This window comes from Gymnoscopelus braueri (genome assembly GCF_963280865.1).
Source record: "Gymnoscopelus braueri genome assembly, chromosome: 5".
Classification (NCBI taxonomy): Eukaryota; Metazoa; Chordata; class Actinopteri; order Myctophiformes; family Myctophidae; genus Gymnoscopelus; species Gymnoscopelus braueri.
The window spans coordinates 21,889,630-21,916,075 of NC_137606.1; the positions used below are offsets into that span (position 1 = coordinate 21,889,630).

Below are 26,446 nucleotides of genomic sequence, written 5' to 3' on the forward strand. Positions count from 1 at the left end.
TTAACACTATGCGACTGTATGTGTATTTTCCTCTTTTGAATTTCAACGGAGCCACGCTGTCTATACTTATAATAAAGAATATGCTTTCGCTCTCACCGAAACAAAGACGCCTTCGATTGTTGAAAGCCTATTCTCCGCGGTGGACAGTCTCTCAGACCCCCACCTTTTGTGTAAAATCCACTTTTTAGCCAGAAAGTACAATAATCCACTGGAAGAGATACATTTTTTATTCACTCAAATGTGCCACCTAACAGATCTGGTCAAAATGCATTGGTTTAATTTCATTCTCCATGTCTCTCTCCCAACAGGAAGAGGTCCTAGATCCATCCATGCAGAGCCAGCCAACAGAGGTCTCTCCTCCTCCATCCGACCAATCCAATTTCACCTGCCCCCTGCCCCCGGCCGCCTGCCCCGCCCACACACAGCAGCCAGGACAAGATGGAGGTCAGCCCCCTGGCCAGACCAGCGGGCCTCCTGCGGAGGAGGGAGAAGAACAGGACGTACCCGCCAGCGAGGTTGAAGAAGCGCCGGAACAGACGGCGGCGCCGGACGAACGAGAAGAGAGAGGAGGAGGAGAGACGCATGGAGGAGAAGCGGACGGCACCACAGAGAAAAATGACGAAGATGCGATGCCGCTTTCGCCTCTTCTCCCCTCCTCCTCTGTCGCTCCTCATCCCTCCATCCTGGTGGAAATGGAGAGTGAGCGAGAGTCCCCCACAAGTGAGCTCCCCCCCGGGGAAGTAGAGAGCACGGAGGAGGAGTGCGGCGTCTCCCCCGAGGGCCACCGTGTGCCGGCCGGTCCCGACCTGAGCCTCCGTCTGCCCCCGAGGCCGGACCCCCACCTCAACAAGAGCGACAAGGCCATCATCCAGAAGATCAGAAGCTACTATGAGGCCGCGGCCGAGGAGGTCAGGGACCAGGTGGAGGACGGGGAGGAAGAGGGGGGAGGGGCCGAAGAGGCGGCGACGCCAAGGAGGCGCAATAGTTTCTCCCAAATCCCTTCTGGCTTGGTGAGGGAGTCGGTGTCTCGCTTCGACCTGCACGTCCAACAGGGGGAGCCAGAGGGTGGACAAGGAGACGGGTGCGGGGTGGATGAAAGGCTGGACGGAGTCAGCGAAGAAGAGACGGACAAGCTCTTCAAATGCAGCGCTATGGCCTCTGACGTGTCCTCAGACGGACAGGACTACGGACAGACTGACGGTCCCATCGGCTCCACGCAGGGACAAACAGACAGACAAACGAGCCCATCGCAATCCTCATCCTCCACTGAAACCCAGGGAGGGGAGAGTCTAAAGGAAGCAGGCTCGAATCTACAGCCAAACCTCAACAACTCTGGCAGAGATGAAGAGAATGGTGATGTTTTCGAGGACTATACAGCGGAGATGACAGAGATAGGAAAGGGAGGATGGGAGGAGAGAGAGGATGACAGCGGTGTTGTCGTGACCGACATGGAGGTAGAAACATCAGCGAGCTCCGACGACCACGGAGATGGATTCCCCACTACCAAAGGCGATCAGCAGAGATCTGAATCCACCATACGCAGTGCGGGACACAGACCCATCATGAACGGACACTGCGGAGCGAGTCGCACTGCAGAAGAAATCAAAGAGGACCGCAAAGAACACAGTATGAATCTAAGCACCGACAGCCAACGCCAGCAAATTGATACCAAAACCCAGTCCAGCTGGAATAAATCCAGAACCAAAGACCGAAGCAAAACCACCGACCTCAGGGGGAACCCGGAGGGTCTGCACGGCCAGACCAGGGTGGGTCACTGGGCCCGCCACTCCAAGATCGTCTCGGAAAACCGGACCTTGTTCGAGGGCATCGGGTCAGACGTAGCCGGTATTGGGCTGTTCGAAGCGGGGCCGGTGGTGGAGAACTCGGAACGGATCCTGAGCAAGGTCCAAACGCTGGCTCGGATGTACAGCACTAAAGCTGATATCTTGAAGGTCCCACTGCATCAGAAACGGGCCTTTGTCGGACGAAACCAATCCTGGACTTCTAGCAAGTTGGTCGGAGGGAATCAGGTCCGAAACGAGACACAGGCTCAGTATCAACACCAGACGCATGCCCAAGCAAAGTATAAGCAGCGTGCAAGATACCAGAGTCAGATACAAAGCAGTGCCATCAACTACAGCCAGGAGACACAGTCCCGGATGACAGCGAGGTCACCTCGCTTGGAAACCAAATCGGGTCACACCGAGTCCAAAAAATATCTACCAAGAACTCCTCCTGGTCAGAACAAATACCCAGAACCACAGTGTCACAGCGATGTTCTAAACCCAACCGTCTCAAATACACAGAACCAAAGTGACAGCCAGACTGGGTCCGACAGCCATGGAAGCCTGAACCAGCACCATGAGGACAGAAGCATGAAGGGAGAGAAGAAGGAAGAGGAGAGGGTGATAAGAAGGGCAGTAAGCCTGTCAAACGGTGTGTTTAGTTCTGTTCTGTTTAGAGTGGTTCTCAAAGTGTGGTCTGGGGACCCTCAATAGTCCTTGAGGGGGTTCCAGGCATTCCCCGGACAAATTGAGGAACAGTTTAAACCTGTTTAATTATTTTTTTTAAACTGTTCAACAATAGCAGATCTACGATCTCACAACATTGGTTGTGAGGTTGTAGATCTGCTATTTTCAAAAGAACGACAATGTTGGTTTTCAAACTTTTTCTTTTTTTTCCAAACTTCACACCAATGGACAAGTCAAACTTTCAAGGCACACCTCTGTATTCATAGCGAAAATAGTCCAAAGTATTAATTTATATTTATATATATTTAGTGGATTTAGTGGATGAATGAAATTGTGTCGATTTCTTGATGTATAAAAGAAATCGCTTCTCGATTACTCAATGAATCCAAGAAGTAATCGATACAATTGAGGACTGAGAAAACAATCAATAGCTCCATCCCTAAACGTTTGCTCTTGTGTTTTACGTTCTCCCTTCAGATTTCCAGGACGGCGTCGTCATTCCCTGTGAGCCTCTTGTGTTTGGTCATGCGTTTGTCACAGAGCATGTAGCTCCTACAAACCACCAGCAGGTGAATGGATACACCGTCTCCAGACCCAGGGACTTCGTCTCTGCTGCTCTGCCCCAGGAACCAGCCACCGACTGGGGCTCTGTCTCCAGCGCCAACGCCTCCTCCACTTCCACCAGCCCCGGAGAAAATACCCCCACGCTCCTAAGGGATCAAGAATCCAACGTGGCTTCAGTTAGAAGCCACGGATCTGAGCACGCCTCCGACCAGACCCCCTCCTCCACTTCCACGCCGGCGCAGGGGGACCACCTCTCGGCCCTGCCCGAAGACGGGAGCCTCGGACTGGGCTGGTGTTTCGGCGGCGGCCCTGGGACGTCCGCCGCCGCCATCCAGGACAACTGTTGGTCCGTCCCCAAGCAGAACGACCGCTTACCGGCACACGGAAGCTTGGAGCTGGGGTACAACCGTGATGAAGACCCCCTGTCCCCCGACCTCAGCAAAGAGTCACACAGACCTCTCCACGCAGAGGAGATGGAGATCAAAGAGGAGGTGGAGGTGTTGAACCATGATGGACACCCTGATACTGCAGAGAAGTGAGTAACGCTCCAAACACATATCGTTCCGTTAACGCTACATTTGATTTGCCTTCTAGATCGGTGGATCTCAAAGTGGGGTCTGGGGACCCCCCCAGACTTCCTCGAAGGGTTTTCAGGGGGTCTCCATCAAAATGTGGAACAGTTTAACCACTTCAGCCCTATTTTATACTTTCTAAAATGATCAAAAATAGCCCAAAAAGCAGATCTACAAGGTCACAATGCATCGCACCTTGTAGATCTAGTCAAGTCAAATGTATTTATAGAGCACATTTCATACAAGCGTAAACTCAATGTGCTCTACAATAAAAAACAGAAAATGCAAAAATCAATGATGACAATTTTGACAAAACATAAATATAAAAATATAATTGCATGCAGTATAGTTAAAACATATGAATAAATTACAACAATAAAAAAGGAATAAGATAGGCCTAACTGCACACTTGGAACCTAGCTAAAATCTTGTGAAAATACTTGTTAGTTAGTCTGCTTTGTAGCACTGTCACAGCCAGTGTTGGAAAGTAACTAAAGTAACTTAACGAAAAAAGTTATATTATTACCTTTTTCCAGTAAAGTTAGTAATAACTAATGACTTTCACGTTTTGAGTAATAAATATTACAGTTACTATTTTCCAAAAGTAACTTGTTACTATTTTCACAAGCCTTGGTGGTACTGTGAGCTTGAGTATGTTCATTTTCATTCTGTGATCGTGTCTTATTTTTGGTCCGTTGATATAATGGTAGATTGGGTTGGGATCGAGTTGCTTTGCAGGCTGCTGTTCCGGTCTAGCTCTAGACTCTAGAGCGGATACGCCGCGGGCAGGGAGGGGTGTTGGGTAATCAAACAATGCAAGACATTAATTTATGTGATCCTCAACTGCTTTCACACAGAATAGAAAGATGATATAAAGTATATATTGATCCACGGGGAAAATTCAGGTGACAGAGGTCAGGTGACAGAGGCAGTACAGGCACAGCAAGTTGAGAATCACATCATTTCTTTTTCGCATGCCTTGTTTCATTTGATTACCCAACAACCCTCCTTGCCCACGGCGATGAGTGGCATTACCAAGTCAGGTTTAAACAGATGTTTAAAATCATATCTTCCTCTGAGCTCATCACGTTAAATTTACATAAGTCTTAGTTGTTATTGCACGCTTTATCCTTGTTTCCTTTGATTACCCGACAACCCTCCTTGCCCACGGCAGTGTGGCATTGTCAAGTCAAGTACTTTGAACTCTTTATTGCCAGAAATTGGCAGTCAAAGTGCTAATTAAATTTGCATTAAGCAAGCAGTTTCACACAAATACATTTTATTTTGCTGTGAAACTGCTTGCTTAATTGCATGCTTTATCCTTGTTTCATTTGATTACCCAACAACCCTTGCCCAGATTGATGTGTGGTATTGTCAAGTCACTTACTTTTAATTCTGGGTAAAAGCATTCCAGAAGCATTCATAGAAGAGCCTGTTGGAGCAGGCTGAATTCATAACCTCCAACTGCATATATATATATATATATATATATATATATATATATATATATATATATATACTTGGTGGTTCTTCTTCTCTTTCTCTTTTGCCTCAGAATAATTAGGGTTCATGTGGTTAATTTGACTATTATTTCACCAGCTAGAAGAGAAAATATATAATAATAACTATTCAGATATAGCTTAAACTCTCTCCACCTACGGTATATACTTGTAGAATGTTATAATACTGCACATCGAATCATCTAGATGGCATAACATATTCTCAAATGGGGATCTGTAAGCCTTATACATATCATAATACAGCTCACGCTGCTGCATGTTGTGAGCTTGTAGATTTGCTAGTTTCACCGAAGAGATTCCGTGTAGCGGGACAAAAGGAGGAGACCAAGTATAGACCCCTGGGGGACCCCTGTCAGTGAAGTAAATGGGGTTAAAGTGGTAAATTTTTTTAGACACTTCAGCTCAGGAATAACCAACACCATTTATTAACCATTTACCATATTGCATAACCATTTACTGCAATATTAACCATTTACTGCAATGATATTGCATTCAGATTTGGCGGTGCGACTCTGCTCATGTGATATTACAGATTACCTGCGCAAGCAAGACAACAGATCTGAAATCACAAACCCCCCAGAGCAGAGCATAAAATACAGTTTTACATAAACATTACATTGAACCTTCAATGCATACTTAATCTACCACATATCATAGTACAATCCATAGAACCACGGTACAATACACAGAATCATAGAGCCACAGTACAAACACAGAATCAATAACAATGAATGAACCAACTAAATGCCACAGGGAGGAGGCCGGGGAGGTGGAGGGAATTTGAAAACAAACAGCTGTAGGCCTACAACCAGCTTAGACAGCGAAGCACGCAAACTGAACAGAGAACAGAGGCTGCTTAAATGAACCACTGAGGGAATGAGGGCGTTTGCTTGTAGCAAATGAGAATGGCGTGAGGATGAACGTACTGACTTGTGGGAGTACGAATGAATTTTTGTGTTAGCGAATGAATGGGGGGGGGGGGGGGGGGTCCGGGGAGTGTGAACGTAGCATAAACCTTTTTAATTTTTTTAATTTTAATTTAATTTTATCCCACAATTTTGTAACCCTTTTCCACCCGGTGCCAATTTTCTAAGTGATCATGGGCGCTACACTCCCCTCACCAGCCTAGGGAGCCCAGGGCCGAGCTCATGCCTCTTTCAATGCATGAGAGCCAACTGATCTTCTTATTTCCTGACAGGGGGAGGTAGGACGTAGCGCGTGGAAGGAACACGTTGTTCCAACCAGTTCCTTTCCCCTCCATCAGGCGCCTCGGCTGTCATGGGAGAGGCGGTATAGCGACCAGGATTACTACATGTTTTTGTGAGGGTATCAACTACCCTAGGGGACACAGGGAGAACGTGCAAACTCCACAAAGAGTAGGCCCTTTCGCCAACCCCACCTAGGGTATGGGACTTCGCTGTATTTAATTGAAGTGTTGTTTTTGTCTATAGGCAAGACATGAATATTGGACCCCCCTCAGAGCGCTCCAGGGGTCCGACAACAGATCCCCGTTCAACAGCTAGTGGACCGCTGCTGACGCTTTCCTCAGAAGCAACAGAAGAGGGTGCCAGAGAACAACAGGACGAGCATATACAAGTTACCCAGGACAGCCCAGATTTGCAGAAACCCGAACAGCAAACGGTTCAAACTGAACCTGAACATGTGTCTGCAGCGCCTCCTGGAGGTCCAGAGGTAAGAGACAGAATAACGTCCAGTCAGACACTGCAGGCACCCAATGACAACCACATTGGTTTATTGGTCTTTTTTTTGGTTTTTCAACTTAAAGCTCAAAATACACTTGGAAGTAAGGCAAGGCAAGTTTATTTGTAGAGCACAGTTCAACAGCAAGACAATTCATGTAATTTACATACAATATTAAGTAATTAAGACATTAAGACAGGGCATTAAGAGATAAATAAAACAAACAAAAACATGTACACAAAATACAATGCAGAAGAAATGATTGTAAGTAAATAATAAGAAATAAGAAAAGCATTAATCAATCACGATTAATGTGTAACAAAAGACATCGTATGTGCATCGTGCATGTATGCATTTTCACATTCAAATGTTCTAAGTCCCAAACTAATTTTCACTTACTGTATGTTACAAAAGTTTCAATCAAAATAGTAATGTGCGCAGTAGGCAAAAAAGTCATGGAAATTACAGTTGTACCCATGATGTATTGTTGGTAATATCAATTTGGTTTTTTTCGTCAGATCTGCAAAGCTGTGGATCCAGGCCTGGCCCAGAGGGAACCCCCCTGCCTGGGCGAGACAGGAGGCTCTGTCAGGGTGGTCTCTGGGAACCTAGAGGAGGTTTCACTGAACGGGGCCGAGGGTGACGAGGGCACCTCTCTGTCACAGACCAGAGCATCTACGTACGACTCTATGCCGACGATCCCTCCTGTGCAAACAGATCACGAGGTCACGGAGATGCCGGCGCTCACGCCCCCCTCCCCAACCCAGTCCTCCGACGCAAACGTTGATTCGACAGCGCTGAGCGGTCAGACCGCTGCGGCGCTAGCCTTGATGGGTTCCATAGCCAGCGAGAGGGTCGTGTCCCGCACGTGGTCTTCGGTTCAAACCCCAAGTCACACGCCGATTCCCACTCCTACCGCTCCACCATCGGTACAGGCTATGGACTGTCTGCCAACCTTCACCAGCCAGAGACCGGACAACTTGCCCAGCGCCGCGACAGGCAAATGGGCTCTGACTGCCTGGGACTCAGTCGACATGACACCAACAGAACAAAGGTTTGTCTTAAAAGAGCACTTGGCCCATTTTCAAGCTTATCTTCATATCGTTGGTTCTCATTGATAAAGCAATAAGCCACTAGAGGTCGCAGTTTACCTCTATTTTATGCCTCACTACGCCTCTCAGCCATTATAGAATAGAGGTAAACTGAGAACTCGCGTGGCTTGCTTTTCTAAAACGGTTACAAATGTGGCAACATGAAAATCATAGACACGTCCCAGTTAAAACAGTCGAGAGTCCGATCACTGATTGAGGTGGGGTAAGATGCCTAAAACATAGCCATAGCTCTGATCAACAGTCTGTGGCAAGTTTCGGGGCAAATGGAGTGATCCTGTGCTTGCTTACCCCGCACAAACTTTCGGAGCTTTTGTCAATTATGTAGTAGTAAGATAGTAAGATAGTAAGATAAGATAAGATAAGATAAGATAGTAGTAAGAAGATAAGATAAGATAAGATAGTAAGATGTGTCCGTGGCAAGACTTGTCCATGTCTGTGGCAAATTGTTGATTAAAACTCTATACTTTACTTAGGTTCATACATTCATCACAACATTTACTTCAATACATTTAAAATAAGAAAGTTACGTTTTTTTTTTTTTAAATAATATTTGTATTGACTTTTTGTGACATAGTATACACTATCACACCCATTCATACACATATACCCTTGCACTTGCATTATTATCAAAATGATAATGATAAATACATTAAATAAATAAATCACATTGTTTACACTTTCTTTACCATATGAAATATAGTTTTCAGTTTCCTTTTCTCTTAAAGGGCAAGACCACTTTGGTAGAGGTTTGGGTTGTGTAGTTACCTCGCCATGATGTAACTCCAAAGGTGGACAAGAAATAAAAAATAATTGCTGCATTGATTAGAAATTGATAATTCAAAATATGCTCCCCATTGACTTACATTGTACAGTAAAACAGCTCTCAAAGTCGCTCTTTTAGCATGCAAACAAATGTAAACAAAGTCGATTCAGACAATATAGAACATCACCAAACCCAGTACTGTTTTTTTTTTTTATAAAAATGTTAACTTACTGTTGATTTAGCTATTTTTATTAGAAAGAAAACCTGGACTGGATCGGCGGATCCGGATCCGGATCTTCAAATAGTAAAATCATCAGGAAGTTGACATTTTTATGGTGATGTTCTATATTGTCTGAATCAGCTTAGTTTGTGTTCGTTTATGTGCTAAAAGAGTGACTTTGAGAGCTGTTTCAGTGTACAATGTAAGTCAATGGGGAGAATATTTTTTATTATCAATTTCTAATTAATGGAGCAATTATTTTTCATTTCTTGTCCACCTTTGGAGTTACATCATGGCAAGGTAACTACACAAATCAAACCTCTACCAAAGTGGTCTTGCCCTTTAAGTAATGATCTCCATAGCATTCATATACGTTTCCCAAAGCGAGACAAGATTGTTCTGCTTACCCCTAACTATATATGCCTTTTTATTTAGATTGTGTCTTTCCAGACCGATACAGTTCATAAGTTCCCTGTGCCACATCCTTAACCCATTAAGACCTGAGGCCGATTCTTTAAAATGTTTTCTAAATCATAACAGTTTTTTGAAAAAAAAGAAAAAGAAAAGAAAAAATCAAGATTTTTCAAAAATAGCAGATCTACAAGCTCATAGCGCGGCACTCGGTGCCGCGCTATGAGCTTGTATATCTGCTATTTTTGAATAGCCAAAGAAATCTAAAGTGACACAGATGCGTTCCCGGTCTCAATGGGTTAATGTTGGGGCATCTGTGTTTTTCCAGCGTAGCGCAACAAGAAAGTTATGCTTTTACTCCAGTACATTATCATTGGACACTTCGTTACTCAAATAAAATCTGAATATAATTGCCAGTCTCTCATCATCATGATATTGAATTATTCAGTCAGTTCATATTCACATGAGAACAAGACAAGTTGCCTGGTGTCCATTGTTGCGTGGACAATAGGGACTTATTAGTGCCTTTATATATACTGCATTTATAGTACGCATTTTGATGTTTGATAGAATAAATGATGTTGCACAGGCTTTGATTTTTGACATTGACATTCCAGTGTGTGTTCTTGGGGCCTGGCACAGAAGACTAGTGGAGACAGGCTGGCATGTTGAAAGTATTTCCATGTTCGTATGAATGAAAGTTTTGTTTGTTGTTCCTGTTTGAGTACCTGGTTGATAAGGGCACATGCCAGGGACGTGCTGGGCCCCTAATTCAGCCTGGGAATCCCAGATAGAGAGGCCCGCAAGGTCCTCTCTTTTTTTATCCCGCAGATTTTTTTTGCCTCCGGCCGCGCGGCGAGGTCCCAAATACTAACCGATGAGCAGTATATTTTTATTTATAATAAAAATAAACAATTTTATTATTGATAATAAAAACGTACAATGAAAAATGTACAATAATGATAAAATACTGGAGGTAATGTGGTTATATTTACTTTGTGGGCCGTGGAGTGGAGTTATATTTACTTTGTGGGCCGTGGAGTGGAGTTATATTTACTTTGTGGGCCGTGGAGTGGAGTTATATTTACTTTGTGGGCCGTGGAGTGGAGTTATATTTACTTTGTGGGCCGCCCAGACCCAAAAAGTGGAGAAAAAAAGTTTAAAAATAAAAAATAATTTATATATATATATATATATATATATATATTTTAACGGCCGGCCTGGTCGGCCTGGAATGACGCGGCCGTTCTGGAATTGTCCCAAATTTCCCAGTGGCCAGCACGTCCCTGGCACATGCTCTAATGGAGTGTTTGCTCTTCCATGAAATCATTAGTTGAGAGGTATATCAGTCAGCCCGAGGCACTATTGAGCGACTGAATGAAACATACTAGAAGTTACAAGTGGATGTAAATGGAGAATTCTTTCTTTGGTGTGATGGACAGAATCCACTTAAAACTAAAACATATGACTGTGTTAAAGCTACGAGTGGTTGGATATGGAGAATTCTTTCTTTGGTATGATGGACAAAATCCACTCAAAACTCAAGCTGGATGGAGATGAAGAATTCTCCCTTTGATGTGCACTCAAAATTCACCTTTTGTACTTTTATGTTGATGTGGCCCTGAATATGTAAGTGATGGAGCTTTTGTCAAGCTACCCATTGGTGAAAAAAAATAGCTGAACTATTTGAAAGCTACTGTACATCATTCTGAAAGTAGTGAATCCAGGCACAACCTACTTGGAAATAAGCCTGAAAGAATGGTACTGGGACAGATTATCCAGTGTCTTTATTACTTAAAGCCGTACTTGGTAAGTCCCAAAATGTTAGCAACCTCTGCTGGTCACTACCGTCATTGCGGGTCTTTAGCAGATTCCTGCATTACCCAGAATTCCATTTGTTTTCACTGGAAGGCGGAAGCGTTTCAAAAAACGTTCTTTTTGTTGTTTTATACTATAGTATCTGCGGATCGTTTCTCTTAGCCAGTGGAGCTTTAGTTACTGTGGGCTGTGTTTTCTTTTGCTGTTGTTTTTCCATCTTCAAATCCTATAATGCCATAAAAACAGCGTGAAATTCCTTTTTGTTACTAGCACGGTAGTTCAGGGACAAACAGGAAACCGGTGCATTTCCGTTTCCGTTTTCCGGACAGATGACGTAATTTTCGCGGGAAAGACGCCCCTGTCCACTTTCAATAGAAAATATGTTTATAAAAGGCTTTCGGGGTGAAATTCATGGAATGGGTGTTGTGAAACATTTGCCACTCACAAAAGATATAAAATGTAACTTTAGTTTTTTTTGAAAAAGTTACCTAAAATTACCTTTTCAAAAAGTGAGAGAGAGAGAGAGAAGAGAGAGAGAGAGAGAGAGAGAGAGAGAGAGAGAGAGAGAGAGAGAGAGAGAGAGAGAGAGAGAGAGAGAGAGAACTTGTACAGTGAGCTACTTTAACACTTTGACTCAAGTGATTTTCTTATGTGACTAACTTGACTGGTGTCACTTTCAAAAAAACATCTTTACTTTTACTCAAGTGTGGCTTTCAAGAACTTTATATACCACTAAATACTATCATTGTAAAATGTGGAGCATATTGGCATGGGCACTATGGAACATTAGGAGTCCAGTAGTATACATTTAGGGCCAGGCCTACAGTATGTGTTTCTGGTAATATTATTGGCAGCTCATTTTGTATGTCTGTGGCAAAAAACTAAGTTTGACGAAAACGCCCTTCACAACCCAGCATGGTGATGACCCCTGCTACAGTGTCAAACAAAAATGGCAAAAATAGCATATCTACAAGCTCAAACAGCCCTAAAAAAAGAACAGTTCTGGACATAAGAGGTTTCCACCCGACAGCAACAACATGCCAAGTACGCAGAGAGCATTTTGGAACCGAAGGGGACGCGCAATTTTTTTTTTAAAGGGCAAGACCACTTTGGTAGAGGTTTGGGTTGTGTAGTTACCTTGCCATGATGTAACTCCAAAGGTGGACAAGAAATCAAACATAATTGCTCCATTGATTAGAAATTGATAATTCAAAATATGCTCCCCATTGACTTACATTGTACGGTAAAACAGCTCTCAAAGTCACTCTTTTAGCACATAAATGAACACCAACAAAGTTGATTCAGACAATATAGAACATCACCAAACCCAGTACTGTTTTTTTTTTAAATAAAAATGTTAACTTCCTGTTGATTTTGCTATTTTATTAAGAAGAAAACCTGGACTGGATTTGCGGATCCGGATCCGGATCTTCAAATAGTAAAATCAGCAGGAAGTTAATATTTTTATTTAAAAAAAAAACAGTAGGCCTACTGGGTTTGGTGATGTTCTATATTGTCTGAATCAGCTTTGTTTGTGTTCATTTATGTGCTAAAAGAGTGACTTTGAGAGCTGTTTTACCGTACAATGTAAGTTCAATGAGGAGCAAATTTTGAATTATCAATTTCTAATCAATGGAGCAATTATTTTTGATTTCTTGTCCACCTTTGGAGTTACATCATGGCAAGGTAAATACACAACCCAAACCTCTACCAAAGTGGTCTTGCCCGCTCATCAGTGTCTCTCCAAAAGTTTGCTTCAAGCGCCCTGAGTGCACTGCCAAAAAAAACACTGGATGCCGAGAGCATCCAGTGTCGACGCTGGGAAAGACGCTGGGAAGAGGAGCGCTCCAGCATGTCTTTACAAGATTGCCTTGTTCCATCTGAGAAATATTGCGTGAATCAGAGCCTATCTGTCGTTGGACGATGCAAAAACATTGATCCACGCGTTTGTTTTCTCTCGCCTAGATTACTGCAATGCACTTTTTTTCTGGCCTGCCAAATAAAACAACCGACAGACTACAGCTCGTTCAAAATGCGGCAGCCAGAGTTATGTATTATGTCCATTTGGTTCCATTTGTGCACTCACAGTTAAGGGGTCAGAGTTAGTCCCAAGAACATGTGTCTGTTTAAAGAGGCATTGCATCAATAACATAGATCCATTACTTGTGGCCCAACTTTATTTGTTAGTTTTTTTGTTTATGCACCTTATCTTTTTCCAACCATAATTACACTGAAGAATGGCACAGCAGCTGCCAACACTAAATCACTGATTGTGACATTATCTTGCCTCAGGGCTGATTTCACCATACAAAGGTTACCACAATGGCCCCGATTCATTATGCTGGTCGAGAATATTAACCTGACTCCGTCAAATGGAAGAAGCTTGCGACACACATTTTGTTTCACAGGCTACCTGAAATCAAATGCAAATGAGATTTCCGGAGGGAGGGGGGTTTACCAGGCTACGTAAATATGGGGTAAATAAAGTTCGTAAAGGAGGTCATATTTTTAGTACTCACAAACTGACGTGCAATTTACAAAGGGGTTCGTATATCCCAGAGACGTGCGTATGACCAGGTGTAGGACCTGATTAATCTGCAAGTCTGCATCCAACAGCATCCAACTTTAACGTCACTTTACGGCACAGTGTTGCCATGTCCGCTTATTATAAGGGAATTTGGGCTTATTTTTCTGTAAAGTTGCTTGTAAATATTGGTAGCTGTGGGGTGCGTTTTTTTGGGCTTGTTTCTAAAGTGTAGTTGATTATTTGGGCTTGCTTCACAATTGTTCAATTATTTTCTCAAATATTTTTAGGTTCTCAAAATTAGTTAATTTTTGATTAATATATCACTGTCCTACGTCGGAATGGGGAATGGATCTTCTGCACACAGCTTTCATCCACTATAGTTTCCTCATCAGATGGTAAAATGTATTAGGCTGTTGTGTGTGGCGTTCATGTGATCAATATACAGTAGAGTAGCCTACAGTAGGCTATTACAAATTAATACCGCGGCACGGACACTGGAGGTGCGTCAGTCCCTCCGCAGTTTCATTAAGGCATGATAGCCTATTTTCATTATTACGTGACACTTTGGCTCAGATGGCCCGCTGGCAAACACACTGAGGGACCTAATAATTCAGCTCTAAATGCAATACATCGTTTGACTTTTTTTTTTTAAATTTCTTATATATATGTGTTTACAAATGTTGGGCACATATATATTTTATTTGAGGTTTGCCACTGTTGTAATTGATTTTGGCATGAAGAATAAAGCATTCTAAAGACATACGCACATTTCAGCCCTGGTAAGACAGCCTCGGGGCTGACCTGAGAACGTGTGCACCTGATGCACAAAACACAGACCAAAAAACATTAATGAATCTGACTGCAGGTGTAGGATTTGTCTTAAATGCCGGTACGTACAAAATATGGTCGTAAATCGCTTGATGAATTGGGGCCAACGTATCTCTGTTCTTTTGTAAACATTCACATACAGTTAATAGGCCTACACCAACATAAAAACAAACAATAAAAGCAACAAATTTGTGTAAAAAATAAAACAACATAAAAAGCACCTATAAAACCATTTATACCATTGACTTAATGTTTGCATTTACTGGTTAGCAGTCGTGTTGTGTGATGCGTTGTAAACATGTAGATCTGCTATTTTTGCTGTCTGTTCGCCTATTCTGCCAGAATAAGGAAACTAGGGTACATGTGGTTAATTCCCCCCCCTCTCTCCTTCAGCTCTACAGAACCAGACCACAGAGTTGCAGAATCCCACCACGGTTCCCGTTTGGCTTCGGACGTCTCCCCCTCCTCCTCAGTGGGTCGGTTCTCCTCCAGACCGTCTCCGGTGACTCCCAGCCTCGCGGAGAGACCTGGCCCGGCCGCCATCCCCCCTGGCCCGCCCGCAGACATCCTCCTGCCCCCCTCCGCTTTCCGCCCGAGCCTCAGGCGTCGCTCCCCTTCTCCCGTTCGAGCCTTCCCCATCGTCTCCATGCCGGCTCCTCCCTGCTCCTCCCCACCTCCCACCTCTGGTCCTCCCTCCTCCTTCTCCCCTCGAGGATTCACCTCCACCCCTACCGCCGTGTCCAGAGCGCCTCCTTGTTTCTCCCCTCCGCCCGCCTCACCGTGCAGAAGGAGCTCGTCCATGAGGAGCCTCCCTCCGTCCTCTCCCACCCCCTCCTCCTCGGCCTTCGTTCGCTCCTCCTCCTCCCAAATCACCAGGTCCTCCTCGGTGAGGTCAGCCCCTCCTTCGCCACCACCCAACCTTTCCTTCTACTCCCCCTCCTCTTCACATCCTCGCGGCCTCCCCACCTCCTCTCCCTCTCCTTCTCCTACCTCCTCCTCTGTGTTCAACAGGTCTCTAGCCGCCTCCTGTATCAGCCAGTCCATCAGTCAGAGCATGGCTAAAAAGAGCGCCACTGCCCGGCAACAAGGTGTGCCTCAAACGACAGGCGACCAATCGTCCTCCTCCTATTCGCCCTCCCCCTCCCACGTACGTCTGCGCTCTCCTTCACCTAAAGCGGCGACCGGCCAGCATACGTCCAGCGTAGCCACTCAGAGCACCGGCCACGCCCAGCCGGGGGGCACCGGTGACGGGCACCGGCAGCCCAGGTGTCCCCCGACTTCCTCTCCTCTCCGCTCGTCTTGTCCTTCTCCCTCTCCGCTCCCGGTGGAGTCGCCGACTCCCTATCGCTCATTGCGCTCCCCGTCCCCCTCGGTGCCCCTCCCCCAGTACCAGCCTCCTCGCCATGGGTCCTCCTACTACCCCGCCCCCACTCCCTCCTTCCTTCACTCTAAATCATCTGCCGCCCCTGACTCGTCAAGTTTCGCCAGCAACACCAACACCAACAACAACAACAGTGCTAACCTGGCCGCTTACGCTGTGGCCGGTAATGTGAACAATAGTATAAATAGCGTTAATGGTAACCTAGCTAACAGCGGTTGGTCGGTTAGTCCGAGGAAGCCGCCGCTAGCCAATAGCAGTGCTGGCGCTAATAGCGCGTTCGCGACTGCGACGCAGCAAGCTCACGAATCGCTGTGGTCCGGGTGTCACAACCGGGTGGCGCGGCCGTTCTCGGCGTCGGAGCCCAGCTCGCGGGTTCAATCCCCGTCACCGTCCCCCTGCCCCTCCCCCTCTCCCTCCCCGTTTGTCGGCCTCCTGTGCTCCCCGCCGCCTCTCTCTCCGGCACTGCAGCGGAATTACTCCGCCCCCACTGCCGGCAAACCTCCTCACCCCCGGAATACGCGGGGGCTGGCGGGCAGCGGGGGTGCCGGTACCCACAATCCGTTGGGGCTGACCTTGGAGATGCCCCGGGTCTCCTCGATGGGCTCCGCTTGTCTGAGCCCCCCCCTCCTTTCCCCGCCCCTCATCGGCGTGTCGGTGAACGCCTGGACCAATAACGTGGCGACGCCTCAGCCTCGCAACCCTCACCTCACCTCCTCCCCCTTCCCTCCCGCTTCCTCCTCCTTTGCCTCGCCCACTGCTGAGAACCACTCCTCTTTCCACGCCTCCTCTTCCTCTTTCCACCCCTCCTCTTCCTCTTTCCACCCCTCCACTTCCTCTTTCCACACCTCCTCCTCCTCTTCTTCTTCCTACACCCCTGTGCCTCTGCGAGGTTCCAGAGCCTCCTCCCCTTCTCCTCTCCCTCCTGGCCTCAGGTCCCCTCTCCGCTCCTCTCGCACCTCCGAGATCACCTCTCCGAGTTCATGGGGAAGGAGTCTGACTTTCTCCCCCGGCCTGGCCGAGAGGCCCCCGAGCCCGGCCCGGAGCAACCCCAGTGCAGTGCGTCGCTCCTGGTCAGAGGGCGGACAGAGGTCCCTCAGCTTCGGGGGAGGAGCATTGGAGGAGTCCGTTCTGACAGGCTCCAGGTAGGCCTGTTATTTCGCCTGATCACAATCATTTAAGATAAACCGCAATTATTTGAGATAAATCACAATTCTTCGTCGGAAGTTGCGTCAGAAATAGCAAAAACAGCCAACTGAAAGTATTGCATTATTAAATATATGGCCGGTTTTGGCCTCATATTATTATTATATTATCTGCCCTGTACATTTTTTGTTAAAAAGGCCTAAATAGGCAAATCACAAATGTAGTGTCTAGTTTTGATTTATATTTTTCAATGTTCAGTGTCAAATGGCAGACAACTAAATTGTTAATCTTAATTATTTGTAAGACAATGAATTGTCAACTCAAATGTCTTGATTGTGACGTCCCTAGCTCCAGAAGCAGCCTCCAGGGCCGGCCTCCGAGCCCCAGGTCCGGCCTCCAGTCCCCGCTCTCGCCTAACAGGCTCAGCCCAGGGAAGGTTGCCCACGGCGAGCAGCATTTCACCAGCGGACCCTGGCCAGACATCCGGGAGCTCCTGGTCAAATACGATGGAGCCAACAGCCCCGTTAGAAGCATTACCTCCCCAGCTCCCCTCCAAGGTTATTATAGCTTTGCATTTTTCATTCGTATTTCTTTTTACATTTTGTATTGACTTTTTGTAAAAAAAATTGTTGATTTGTTTTTTTAAGTGGGTTTGCTAGGTAACCTTAGTTTTTAGTCGTTGAAAAGTTTCGTTTTAGTGTTAGTTTGTTAGTTTTGGGGTAGTCGGGGCGAGATTCAAAAAGCTAGAAAGAAATAGCAATAATAGCCCATTTACAAGCTCAAAACTTGTCACGATGCGACGTTATGAGCTTGTAGATCGGCTGTTTCCGCTATCTTTGAAGATCCTTTTAAATTGTTGAAGGCTGAAAACTGACACAGCTACAAATATTAGATGATTCACCCAAAATACTACATTTTTATTTCACTTAACTAAATTGTTTTCTCAATTCTAGTTTTCATTATTGCGTTAGTTTTATTTTAAGTATAATAACCCTGCTTCTCTCTCCTGGCCAACAGACTGGGCAGACCCAGAGTTAGAGGAGGGCCTCTGTCGGACCCAGCTCATCTGTGCCTACGTTGCTCGACCTCCACAAAGCCCCGCCCCTACCCCGGCCTCCTCGCACACTCTCCTCGTTTCTCTTCCGCCTCAGCATCGTCAGCTCGACCCGCGAATCCAGCTCCATTCTCCCGTGCCTCAGCAGCACCACCAGCCCGGTCCACTAACCCAGCACCACTCTCAGCACCACCAGCCCGGTCCACTAACCCAGCACCACACTCAGCACCACCAGCCGGGTCAACAAACCCAGCACCACACTCAGCACCACCAGCCGGGTCCACAAACCCAGCACCACACTCAGCACCACCAGCCGGGTCCACAAACCCAGCACCACACTCAGCACCGTCAGCTCGAACCACACATCCAGCTCCATTCTCCCCTGCCTCAGCAGCACCACCAGCCCGAGCCACAAACCCAGCTCCGGAGTGCGGCCCCGTCTCCGGCGCCCTCCTCCGAATCGAGAGCGGCAGGGACCGCCCAGCGGTCGAGCTACGCCACCACGGTCAACCTGCAGATCGCGGGGAGCGGCCGCATCACCTCGTTCAGCACCGCCCAGGTCAGCCTGACTCAGACGCTGCAGGGCGGAGTGGCAGGAGGAGGCGGGGTGGAGGGCCAGGGTCACAGAGGGAGGAGGGTCAGCGTCAACGGACTGCTGCACCTCTCTGCAACCCCCTCTCCTCCTCCTACTCCTCCTCCCGCCCTCTTTCAGCAGAACTGCAGGAGACTGTGAGAGGGAGCGAGCAGGATGTGTAGGAAGAGGAGTGATCATGGCAGACAATCAACATGCGTATTGATATAGACCATCAGCTTATGTATTGATACAGATGATCAGGGGGAGTGAAGAGGGTCAGCATGTAGGTCCAAAGGAGACGTGGAGACCTTTGATGGACACAAAAAAATTGCTGTAGGGACTACGTCTTTTTGTAGGCCGACGCAGCGATTTGCAGTGGAATTTAAAAAAGTCTGTATTAAACCCAGGCTTTTGATAGTCACCCATTTTGTTCAGCAAGATAACCTCCACACATCAACACTCTATTCAAAACTATTTTTGAACCGCACCTTAGGCTTAGGCAAATATAGGGTTATTAGCAGGTGTAATTTGCATATGTCATAGAACAAAGTGTGAAACGCTCTTGTGAAGCTCATGTCAACCACAGACCTTATTTTCTGCATAAATCGAGAAAAGCATTGGGAGATCTGACAAGGGATTTATTTCAAATTGTCAGGAGGGGGAGAAAAAAAAAACAAGAGTGGGATGAAATGTAGCCTGAAGGAGAGAGAGAAGAGTGCAATATTGGTGAAAGGGAGACGAATTGGATTCATTTGTAAAAGATTGCAGAAGTTTGAGACAAAGCTCTCCCCGGGACCTGAAAGGAACAGTAAAAGCGTACCCGTAACGTGGATGAAAACAGTCTCTGGCCACTTGCAGTAACGTGCTGTTCAAGGATCTGACTGCCAACTCTGAGGTTATGCGTACTGTGACCATACACACTGTCAGTTCCACACCACCACTTGATAATACGACCTGATCAGTTCAGTTGCCTGATGCATATCAAACTGGGGGTCCTTGAAATTCAAAAAGTTGAGAGCCAGTTTACTGTGAGGAAATCCTGTGCCACGCCACGCAACTGTATGACTCTCCTCTTGGTCCAGTGGGATGTGTGTTTTGTGGGCTGGACACCACAATGTCATCCCTTAAAGAGGCCTGTACCTGGTGCTGGTGCTTCATGTCATATTGTGAACGCAAACAATTACCTTTAGCAGTGACTTCTCTTTCCCACTTAAACCCTATTGTATATACTTGAGCGACCCCTCAAGGGTCTATACTAGGTTACTCTGTCGCCTCCTTTTTCCCCCAACCAAAACTCACCAAATCCCTTCACTGACAATGAGCTCGTACTGTAGATCGGCTATTTTTGCTGAATGTTTGACAGTTTTCACCCGAATGTTCACCTATGTTTTATTCCATGTTTACCTATTTTGACATGCCCAGAACGGGGGCACTAGGGTTCATGTGATTAAAGATAAAACGCTTATTTGGTAAACGTAATGTAAGTTTTCAGGCCTAGTTGATATGATGTCATCCCCATGAACCAGATTTTGGAGGTTAATGATGTATGTATGTAACAATAAAGTAAAAAACACACATTGTACAAACCCTCTAGATTTAGTCAACTAGACCTGAGTTGCCTCTGTACGTTTTTTTCCCCTGTCTACAGTACACCACATCTGTTCGCCAAAAATACCCAATCTGCAAGCTCACAGCGAGTTGTGTTGCAAGGCGTTGTGAGCTTGTAGATCTGCTGTTTTTGGCTAATGTTCCCCCCAAGTGGTTAATGATATCACACTCCAACAACAGATCTGACAATCCAATGATGGCGATTCAGCTCACAGACTTGCATGCTAATTCAAAAGCTGATACAGTGAACAGTTCTTTTTCACAATCCCTTGTCTGGACTTTTTTGTAATTCTACAGAATCTCCATGGATTATGGAATATATCTATTCAAAGAATGATTTGTATCGTCATATCTTTATGCCAGTATCTTGGATGGGATTATGAACATCGCTCAGCCTGTGTCAAGGACTGTTATTAAAAAAAAACAGTAACTGTCCGACCAGTGCTGTATGTAATCAAAGTTGCTTCATATTATTATTATTATTATTATTATTATTATTATTATTATTATTATTATTATTATAGTTTTAACTTTAACAGCGATGTCTGGCTAGTAGTAGCCTGTGTTAATGATTAGCATGGTGATAACTGTGGTTATTAATACTATTATCTTTTTACAGCTTCTTGAAACGTATTCTGTTTTATTTGTATTTTATTGTTTTTATTTATGGAAGTAGTCTTATTCTCTTTGGCACTTAATATCCTTTATTATTAATGTCTGTATTTTGCACAGTGTCCTCAGCTCTCGTGTGTGTGCGTGTCTCTCTGTGTGCGTGCGTGTGCGTGTGCGTGTGTGTGTGTGTGTTCTACAGGACTTGTCTGTTAAGTTCTCCTCGACTTCGGACCAATTATTCGTGTCTGTCTTACGTATTGGGTTGGTTTCTATAGCAACTAGTGGTTCCCCCATCTTTTATATGGTTTGTGTTAATTAATGTCAGTTCTGTCATTTCATTGGTCAGAATTTAGCAGGCGTTTCCCACCCTGGGTGTGATGTAAGTGCAAAATGCCGGCGTGAATATTGGTCAGTAGGCTAAATGAAATGATCCAAACCCTGTTCATAGAGCCCTCTTGGGTGGGCGGTAGAAATGTGATCTCTCATGTCATGTGGGAAACCAGGGTTTGAAAAATGTGGGATTACACCTTTAACCACTTGAAGCCTAGCATCTCTGTTCTAGGCTAAACATTCGCTGAAAATAGCTGATCTACAAGCTATTCATCAAGCTCACAATGCATCAAGCTCACAATGCATCAAGCTCACAATTCATCAAGCTCACAATGCGTCGCAAGATATTTAGCGTAGCCCATGCGACTTCATCATATAGGGTTTAAGTGGTTAAAGTTCTAATCCAGTCAGTCATATATTGATCATGATGTGATTGTAATAATTCTATTGAGTATGATGAGCTCATACTGTATGTACACAACCACCCAACCCATACAACATAACATTCTAAAACACACAATAACAGTTTGTTTGTTTTGTTGGTCACTCAAACAGGTGACCTACACGCTTAAGCCCCAGTTATGCCCTCAGCTCACTTGCATATCTCGTAGTTCTTTTCTTATTTGTTTAATCTTGAAAACCTTTGAAACATTTTGGAAAATGTTGGGAAATTGTGAAAACGTATGAAATCTTATAAAGAAAAAAAAAAGATCTGGATGAAATTATAGTTTTGGGGGGAAATTGTGAATAGAATAATGTAAATGCAATAAAAACATTGGGGATTTTTTTTCATTGTGGGGGAAAATAATTTGAACTTCTTGAAAGTATTGTTAATGATTTTAAACATTTTTTAAATGTACGCTTATAATCACATGCCCAACATAGGGTTTAAAGTGGTTAGAATATTTTGGGGATAATGTGTTGTTGTTTGAAGTGATCATGGAGTGTGTGTCATAATGTTTGTTGTTTGTGTGTGTGTGTGTGTGTGTGTGTGTGTGTGTGTGTGTGTGTGTGTGTGTGTGTGTGTGTGTGTGTGGGGGGGGGGGGGGGGGGGAGAGCTGTCAGTAAGGGAAAATGTCAAGACTTAAAGCCAAAACTGTTGGAACAGACAATGAAATGTAAGGACAATTAAAATGTGTGTTTCACAGCTTTTAACACAATGCTTCATGACTCTTATTACTGCCTATTATCATATGTGTGACCACTTAACACCCTGTCCGGCAGGAACCATATTCTGTATTTCCATTTCATATTTGTATGGGGTTTCTTTCTTCATAAATTAATGCCATAATCTGTCTGTCTGTCGGGTGGAAACCTCATATGTCCAAAACTTCTCAGGATTCAAATGCAAAAAACTGAAAAGTAGCAGATCTACAAGCTCGAAACGCGGTGCGAGATCTTGCAGATATACAAGCTTTTGTCTAGCTATACAAGATTTTGCAGTCACTTGGTACAATCCTTTTTAAGACACATAGCACTACTTTTTGAAATATATTTCAAATTGTACACAAAACAGCAGTGGGCTATAGGTCGGTTGGCAGTTTCATTTTCATTTTAAGTTCAGTGTGTGTTGCTGCCCCGTGGGATTAGGTAAGTGTGTTATCCTTGTGTGTCTTCTATGGTGGCCTATTTTGCCAGGTAGCCTAGTGTAGCCTTCTGCAAGATTAGTTTGGCCATCTGCCATCATAATATGGAATATTCTGACTATCGACTACCTCAAGAAGCTAGGATCCCATGAGGTAAACCAAGAACCTATAGCATCAGTCAGTAACCAATTTGAAATAGCAAATTGTACACCAGTTTGAAACTATAGTATATGAGGTAAACAATGAGCCTAGCATCTGTTTAAATGATTCTAAATTACATTCTTAACATTGCGGTCACCAAAACAAACCAATCGCTAGCATCACTCGAGACAGAAGGTGGCAGGAAAGGCCCGGGTAGGGAGAGTGAACTGCTAGTGGGTGAGGTGGAGTGCAGGCATTGAAGACCAGGCGTGCTGCAGCATTCAGGGTCATTTGGAGGGGCTTCAGTGAGCATGTCAGGAGGCCAGTAAGGAGGGAGTAGTTATAGTAGTCACGTTTTCAGATGACTGAGGCCTGGATAAGGAGCTGAGCAGACTCCTGGGTGAGAATTAAGGATCTAATCCTTTGAATGTTATAAGCTTAAACCTACAGGAACGAGTTAGGCTTTACAAGACTATGGATGGATCAATGGTTTATGATTACACCTGATATATTTGAAGGTGTATACTGTATGTATAATAGGGGATTAGGGGAACAAATGATTTTTTGGTCCACCAACCCACACACACGCAAGCACGCACGCACGCACGCACGCACACACACACACACACACACACACACACACACACACGCACATATTTAATCATTTATTTATGTCCACATAAGAGATACAATACAAGGACACAAATATTACAAGGTGCTGTACAAATGTACAGTCAGCAAATCATGGACAAATACCCCCACACCCTTCAGGGGTACAAATAACAGCGTCTTCGCCATATTTAGCGGCTACCGATAGTAGAAGAGATTCCACAGAATTTTGCAAGCCGTTTAGCTTATTTTTTTTTGGCATTTGGTTTGGTTTTTGGTTGCTTCTTCTTGTTTTCTTATAATTTGGTTTAGTTGGTTTTCTGTCTGGTGGCTGTGCTTGTGTTTTTGCACAGTTCCTGAACCAGCTGGGTTCAAGGGGTGATTTAGACAATTCTCTCTCTCTCTCTCTCTCTCTCTCTCTCTCTCTCTCTCTCTCTCTCTCTCTCTCTCTCCCACCCCCAAACGGTAACACACACACAATCACACAGATTATGTAATGGTTGGCTATATTTACCTGTCGGTGTCACAACTACAAGTGGGCTATAGGTCGGTTGGCAGTTTCATTTTCATTTTAAGTTCAGTGTGTGTTGCTGCCCCGTGGGATTAGGCTACGGTAAGTGTCTTATCCTTGTGTCTTCTATGGTGGCCTATTTTGCCAGGTAGCCTAGTGTAGCCTTATGCAAGATTAGTTTGGCCATCTGCCATCATAATATGGAATATTCTGACTATCGACTACCTCAAGAAGCTAGGATCCCATGAGGTAAACCAAGAACCTATAGCATCAGTCAGTCAATATACCAATTTGAAATAGCAAATTGTACATCAGTTTGAAACTATAGTATATGAGGTAAGCAATGAGCCTAGCATCTGTTTAAATAATTCTAAATTACATTGTTAACATTGTGGTCACCAAAACAAACCAATCGCTAGCATCAATCGAGACAGAAGGTGGCAGGAAAGGCCCGGGTAGGGAGAGTGAACTGCTAGTGGGTGAGGTGGAGTGCAGGCATTGAAGACCAGGCGTGCTGCAGCATTCAGGGTCATTTGGAGGGGTGAGCATGTCAGGAGGCCAGTAAGGAGGGAGTAGTTATAGTAGTCAAGTTTTCAGATGACTGAGGCCTCGATAAGGAGCTGAGCAGACTCCTGGGTGAGAATTAAGGATCTAATCCTTTGAATGTTATAAGCTTAAACCTACAGGAACGAGTTAGGCTTTACAAGACTATGGATGGATCAATGGTTTATGATTACACCTGATATATTTGAAGGCGTGTACTGTATGTATAATAGGGGATATGGGGAACAAATGATTTTTTGGTCCACCAACCCGCACGTACGCACGCACGCACGCACGCACACACACACACACACATACACACACACACACACACACACACACACACACACACACACACACACACACATTTAATCATTTATTTATGTCCACATGAGAGATAAAATACAAACACAAATATTCCAAGGTGCTGTAAAAAATGTACAGTCAGCAAATCATGGACAAATACCCCCACACCCTTCAGGGGTACAAATAACAGCGTCTTCGCCATATTTGGCGGCTACCGATAGTAGAAGAGATTCCACAGAATTGTGCAAGCCGTTTAGCTGCTTTTTTTAGCATCCCTATGTACATGTCCTCGGCTGCTAAAGATAAACACAAGTACATTGCAGCTATAACCTAGCTCTGTGATGGTATGGAGGAGCGGCTGATATTTAATGACTTTGGTCATAAAAGCTTCCTCTAAGCTAGAGTCAAAGGTGCGGGCCATTTCAAGAATGGAAACTGATCTGGAGCCAACAACAACATTTGGTGTATTAGCAGAGAGCTTATAAGCTAAACGATATCCCACCTTTTGACGATATAACTACACATGAGAAATGTAGTGAAAGAGTTTTAAAATAGTGCCGCCTGAGCAGATATATTTTAAACTGTGGTATGAGTAAGTCAAGTGCTGATGTCAATATGTTCAAAAATAAAACATTCTATTCAGTCACAGTTGTGCTAGTCAAGGTTTTGTTTTCAACTGGTTTAAGGCTTTGCAGCTCAGCAGCTTCACGCAATTTTCAGCTCCATTTAATTCCATTCACTCCACTCCATTTTTCATTCTCTCACGAACCCCATGCAGTAACTCCGCATACCCCTAGGGTACTGTTTCTCAATGCCCGGTCTGGGGACCACTAGGGGTTCAAATGGACCTTTACGGGTCTCTGAGAGGGGAAATTAACACTGAGGATTTACAGTGTAGATTGGGGTCCCACGTCCCAGAGATATGAAAATAAAGTTCAAAATGTTGAGAAACGCTGGGGTACATGGTACCATTTGAGAAAACATCTTAAAAACGTATAAACAAGCACAAAGACATAATAACAAACAAAAACAGCTGTGCCTGGTGCCTCAGCTGGTTGGTAAACTGACAAACAAGCAAAAGTAAATAATAATAATAATAATAATACATTTTATTTGTATTGCACTTTACATTTGAAACAAACCTCAAAGTGCTACAGTACATAATAAAACCATTTGCAAGATAATCAAAAAGTCTAAAACAGGTTAAAAATATGTTTAAAAACAAGTTTAAAAAGAGAGGCAGGGTTATTAAACCGGCTTAAAAAGCTAACCAAATGCTTTGTTAAAATGGTAGGTTTTTAGTGCTCTCTTAAAAGTGTTCACAGATTGTGGAGCTGATGGTCTGGGAGTGAGTTCCACAGCCGGGGGGCAGCTGCATAGAATGCTCGGTCTCCCATAGTGCGGAGGTTGGTGTGCCGTTCCTTAAGTTTGTTTATGTTTCCGGAGCGGAGGCTGCGGGTGGCGGTCTGTGGTTCAGTGCATCTACGGCATTTCCGTAGATGCACTGGTGGGTATTTATCGTAACAGCTCTTGGCAATAAC

At 44.7% G+C, this 26,446-nt stretch overlaps 1 protein-coding gene across 1 annotated transcript in view; it reads left to right on the top strand.

The window, feature by feature from the left end:
• plekhg2 (pleckstrin homology domain containing, family G (with RhoGef domain) member 2) overlaps positions 1 to 22,211 on the top strand; it is a 129,129-nt gene extending 106,918 nt beyond the window's left edge. The window contains exons 21-27 of the mRNA XM_080429111.1: positions 309 to 2,436; positions 2,949 to 3,570; positions 6,579 to 6,819; positions 7,347 to 7,882; positions 14,901 to 17,030; positions 17,380 to 17,588; positions 18,049 to 22,211. Of these exons, the coding sequence (XP_080285237.1) occupies positions 309 to 2,436; positions 2,949 to 3,570; positions 6,579 to 6,819; positions 7,347 to 7,882; positions 14,901 to 17,030; positions 17,380 to 17,588; positions 18,049 to 18,818 (6,636 nt within the window). The 3' untranslated portion in view covers positions 18,819 to 22,211. The remainder of the gene's footprint in view (positions 1 to 308; positions 2,437 to 2,948; positions 3,571 to 6,578; positions 6,820 to 7,346; positions 7,883 to 14,900; positions 17,031 to 17,379; positions 17,589 to 18,048) is intronic.
• Positions 22,212 to 26,446: the final 4,235 nt, after the last annotated feature.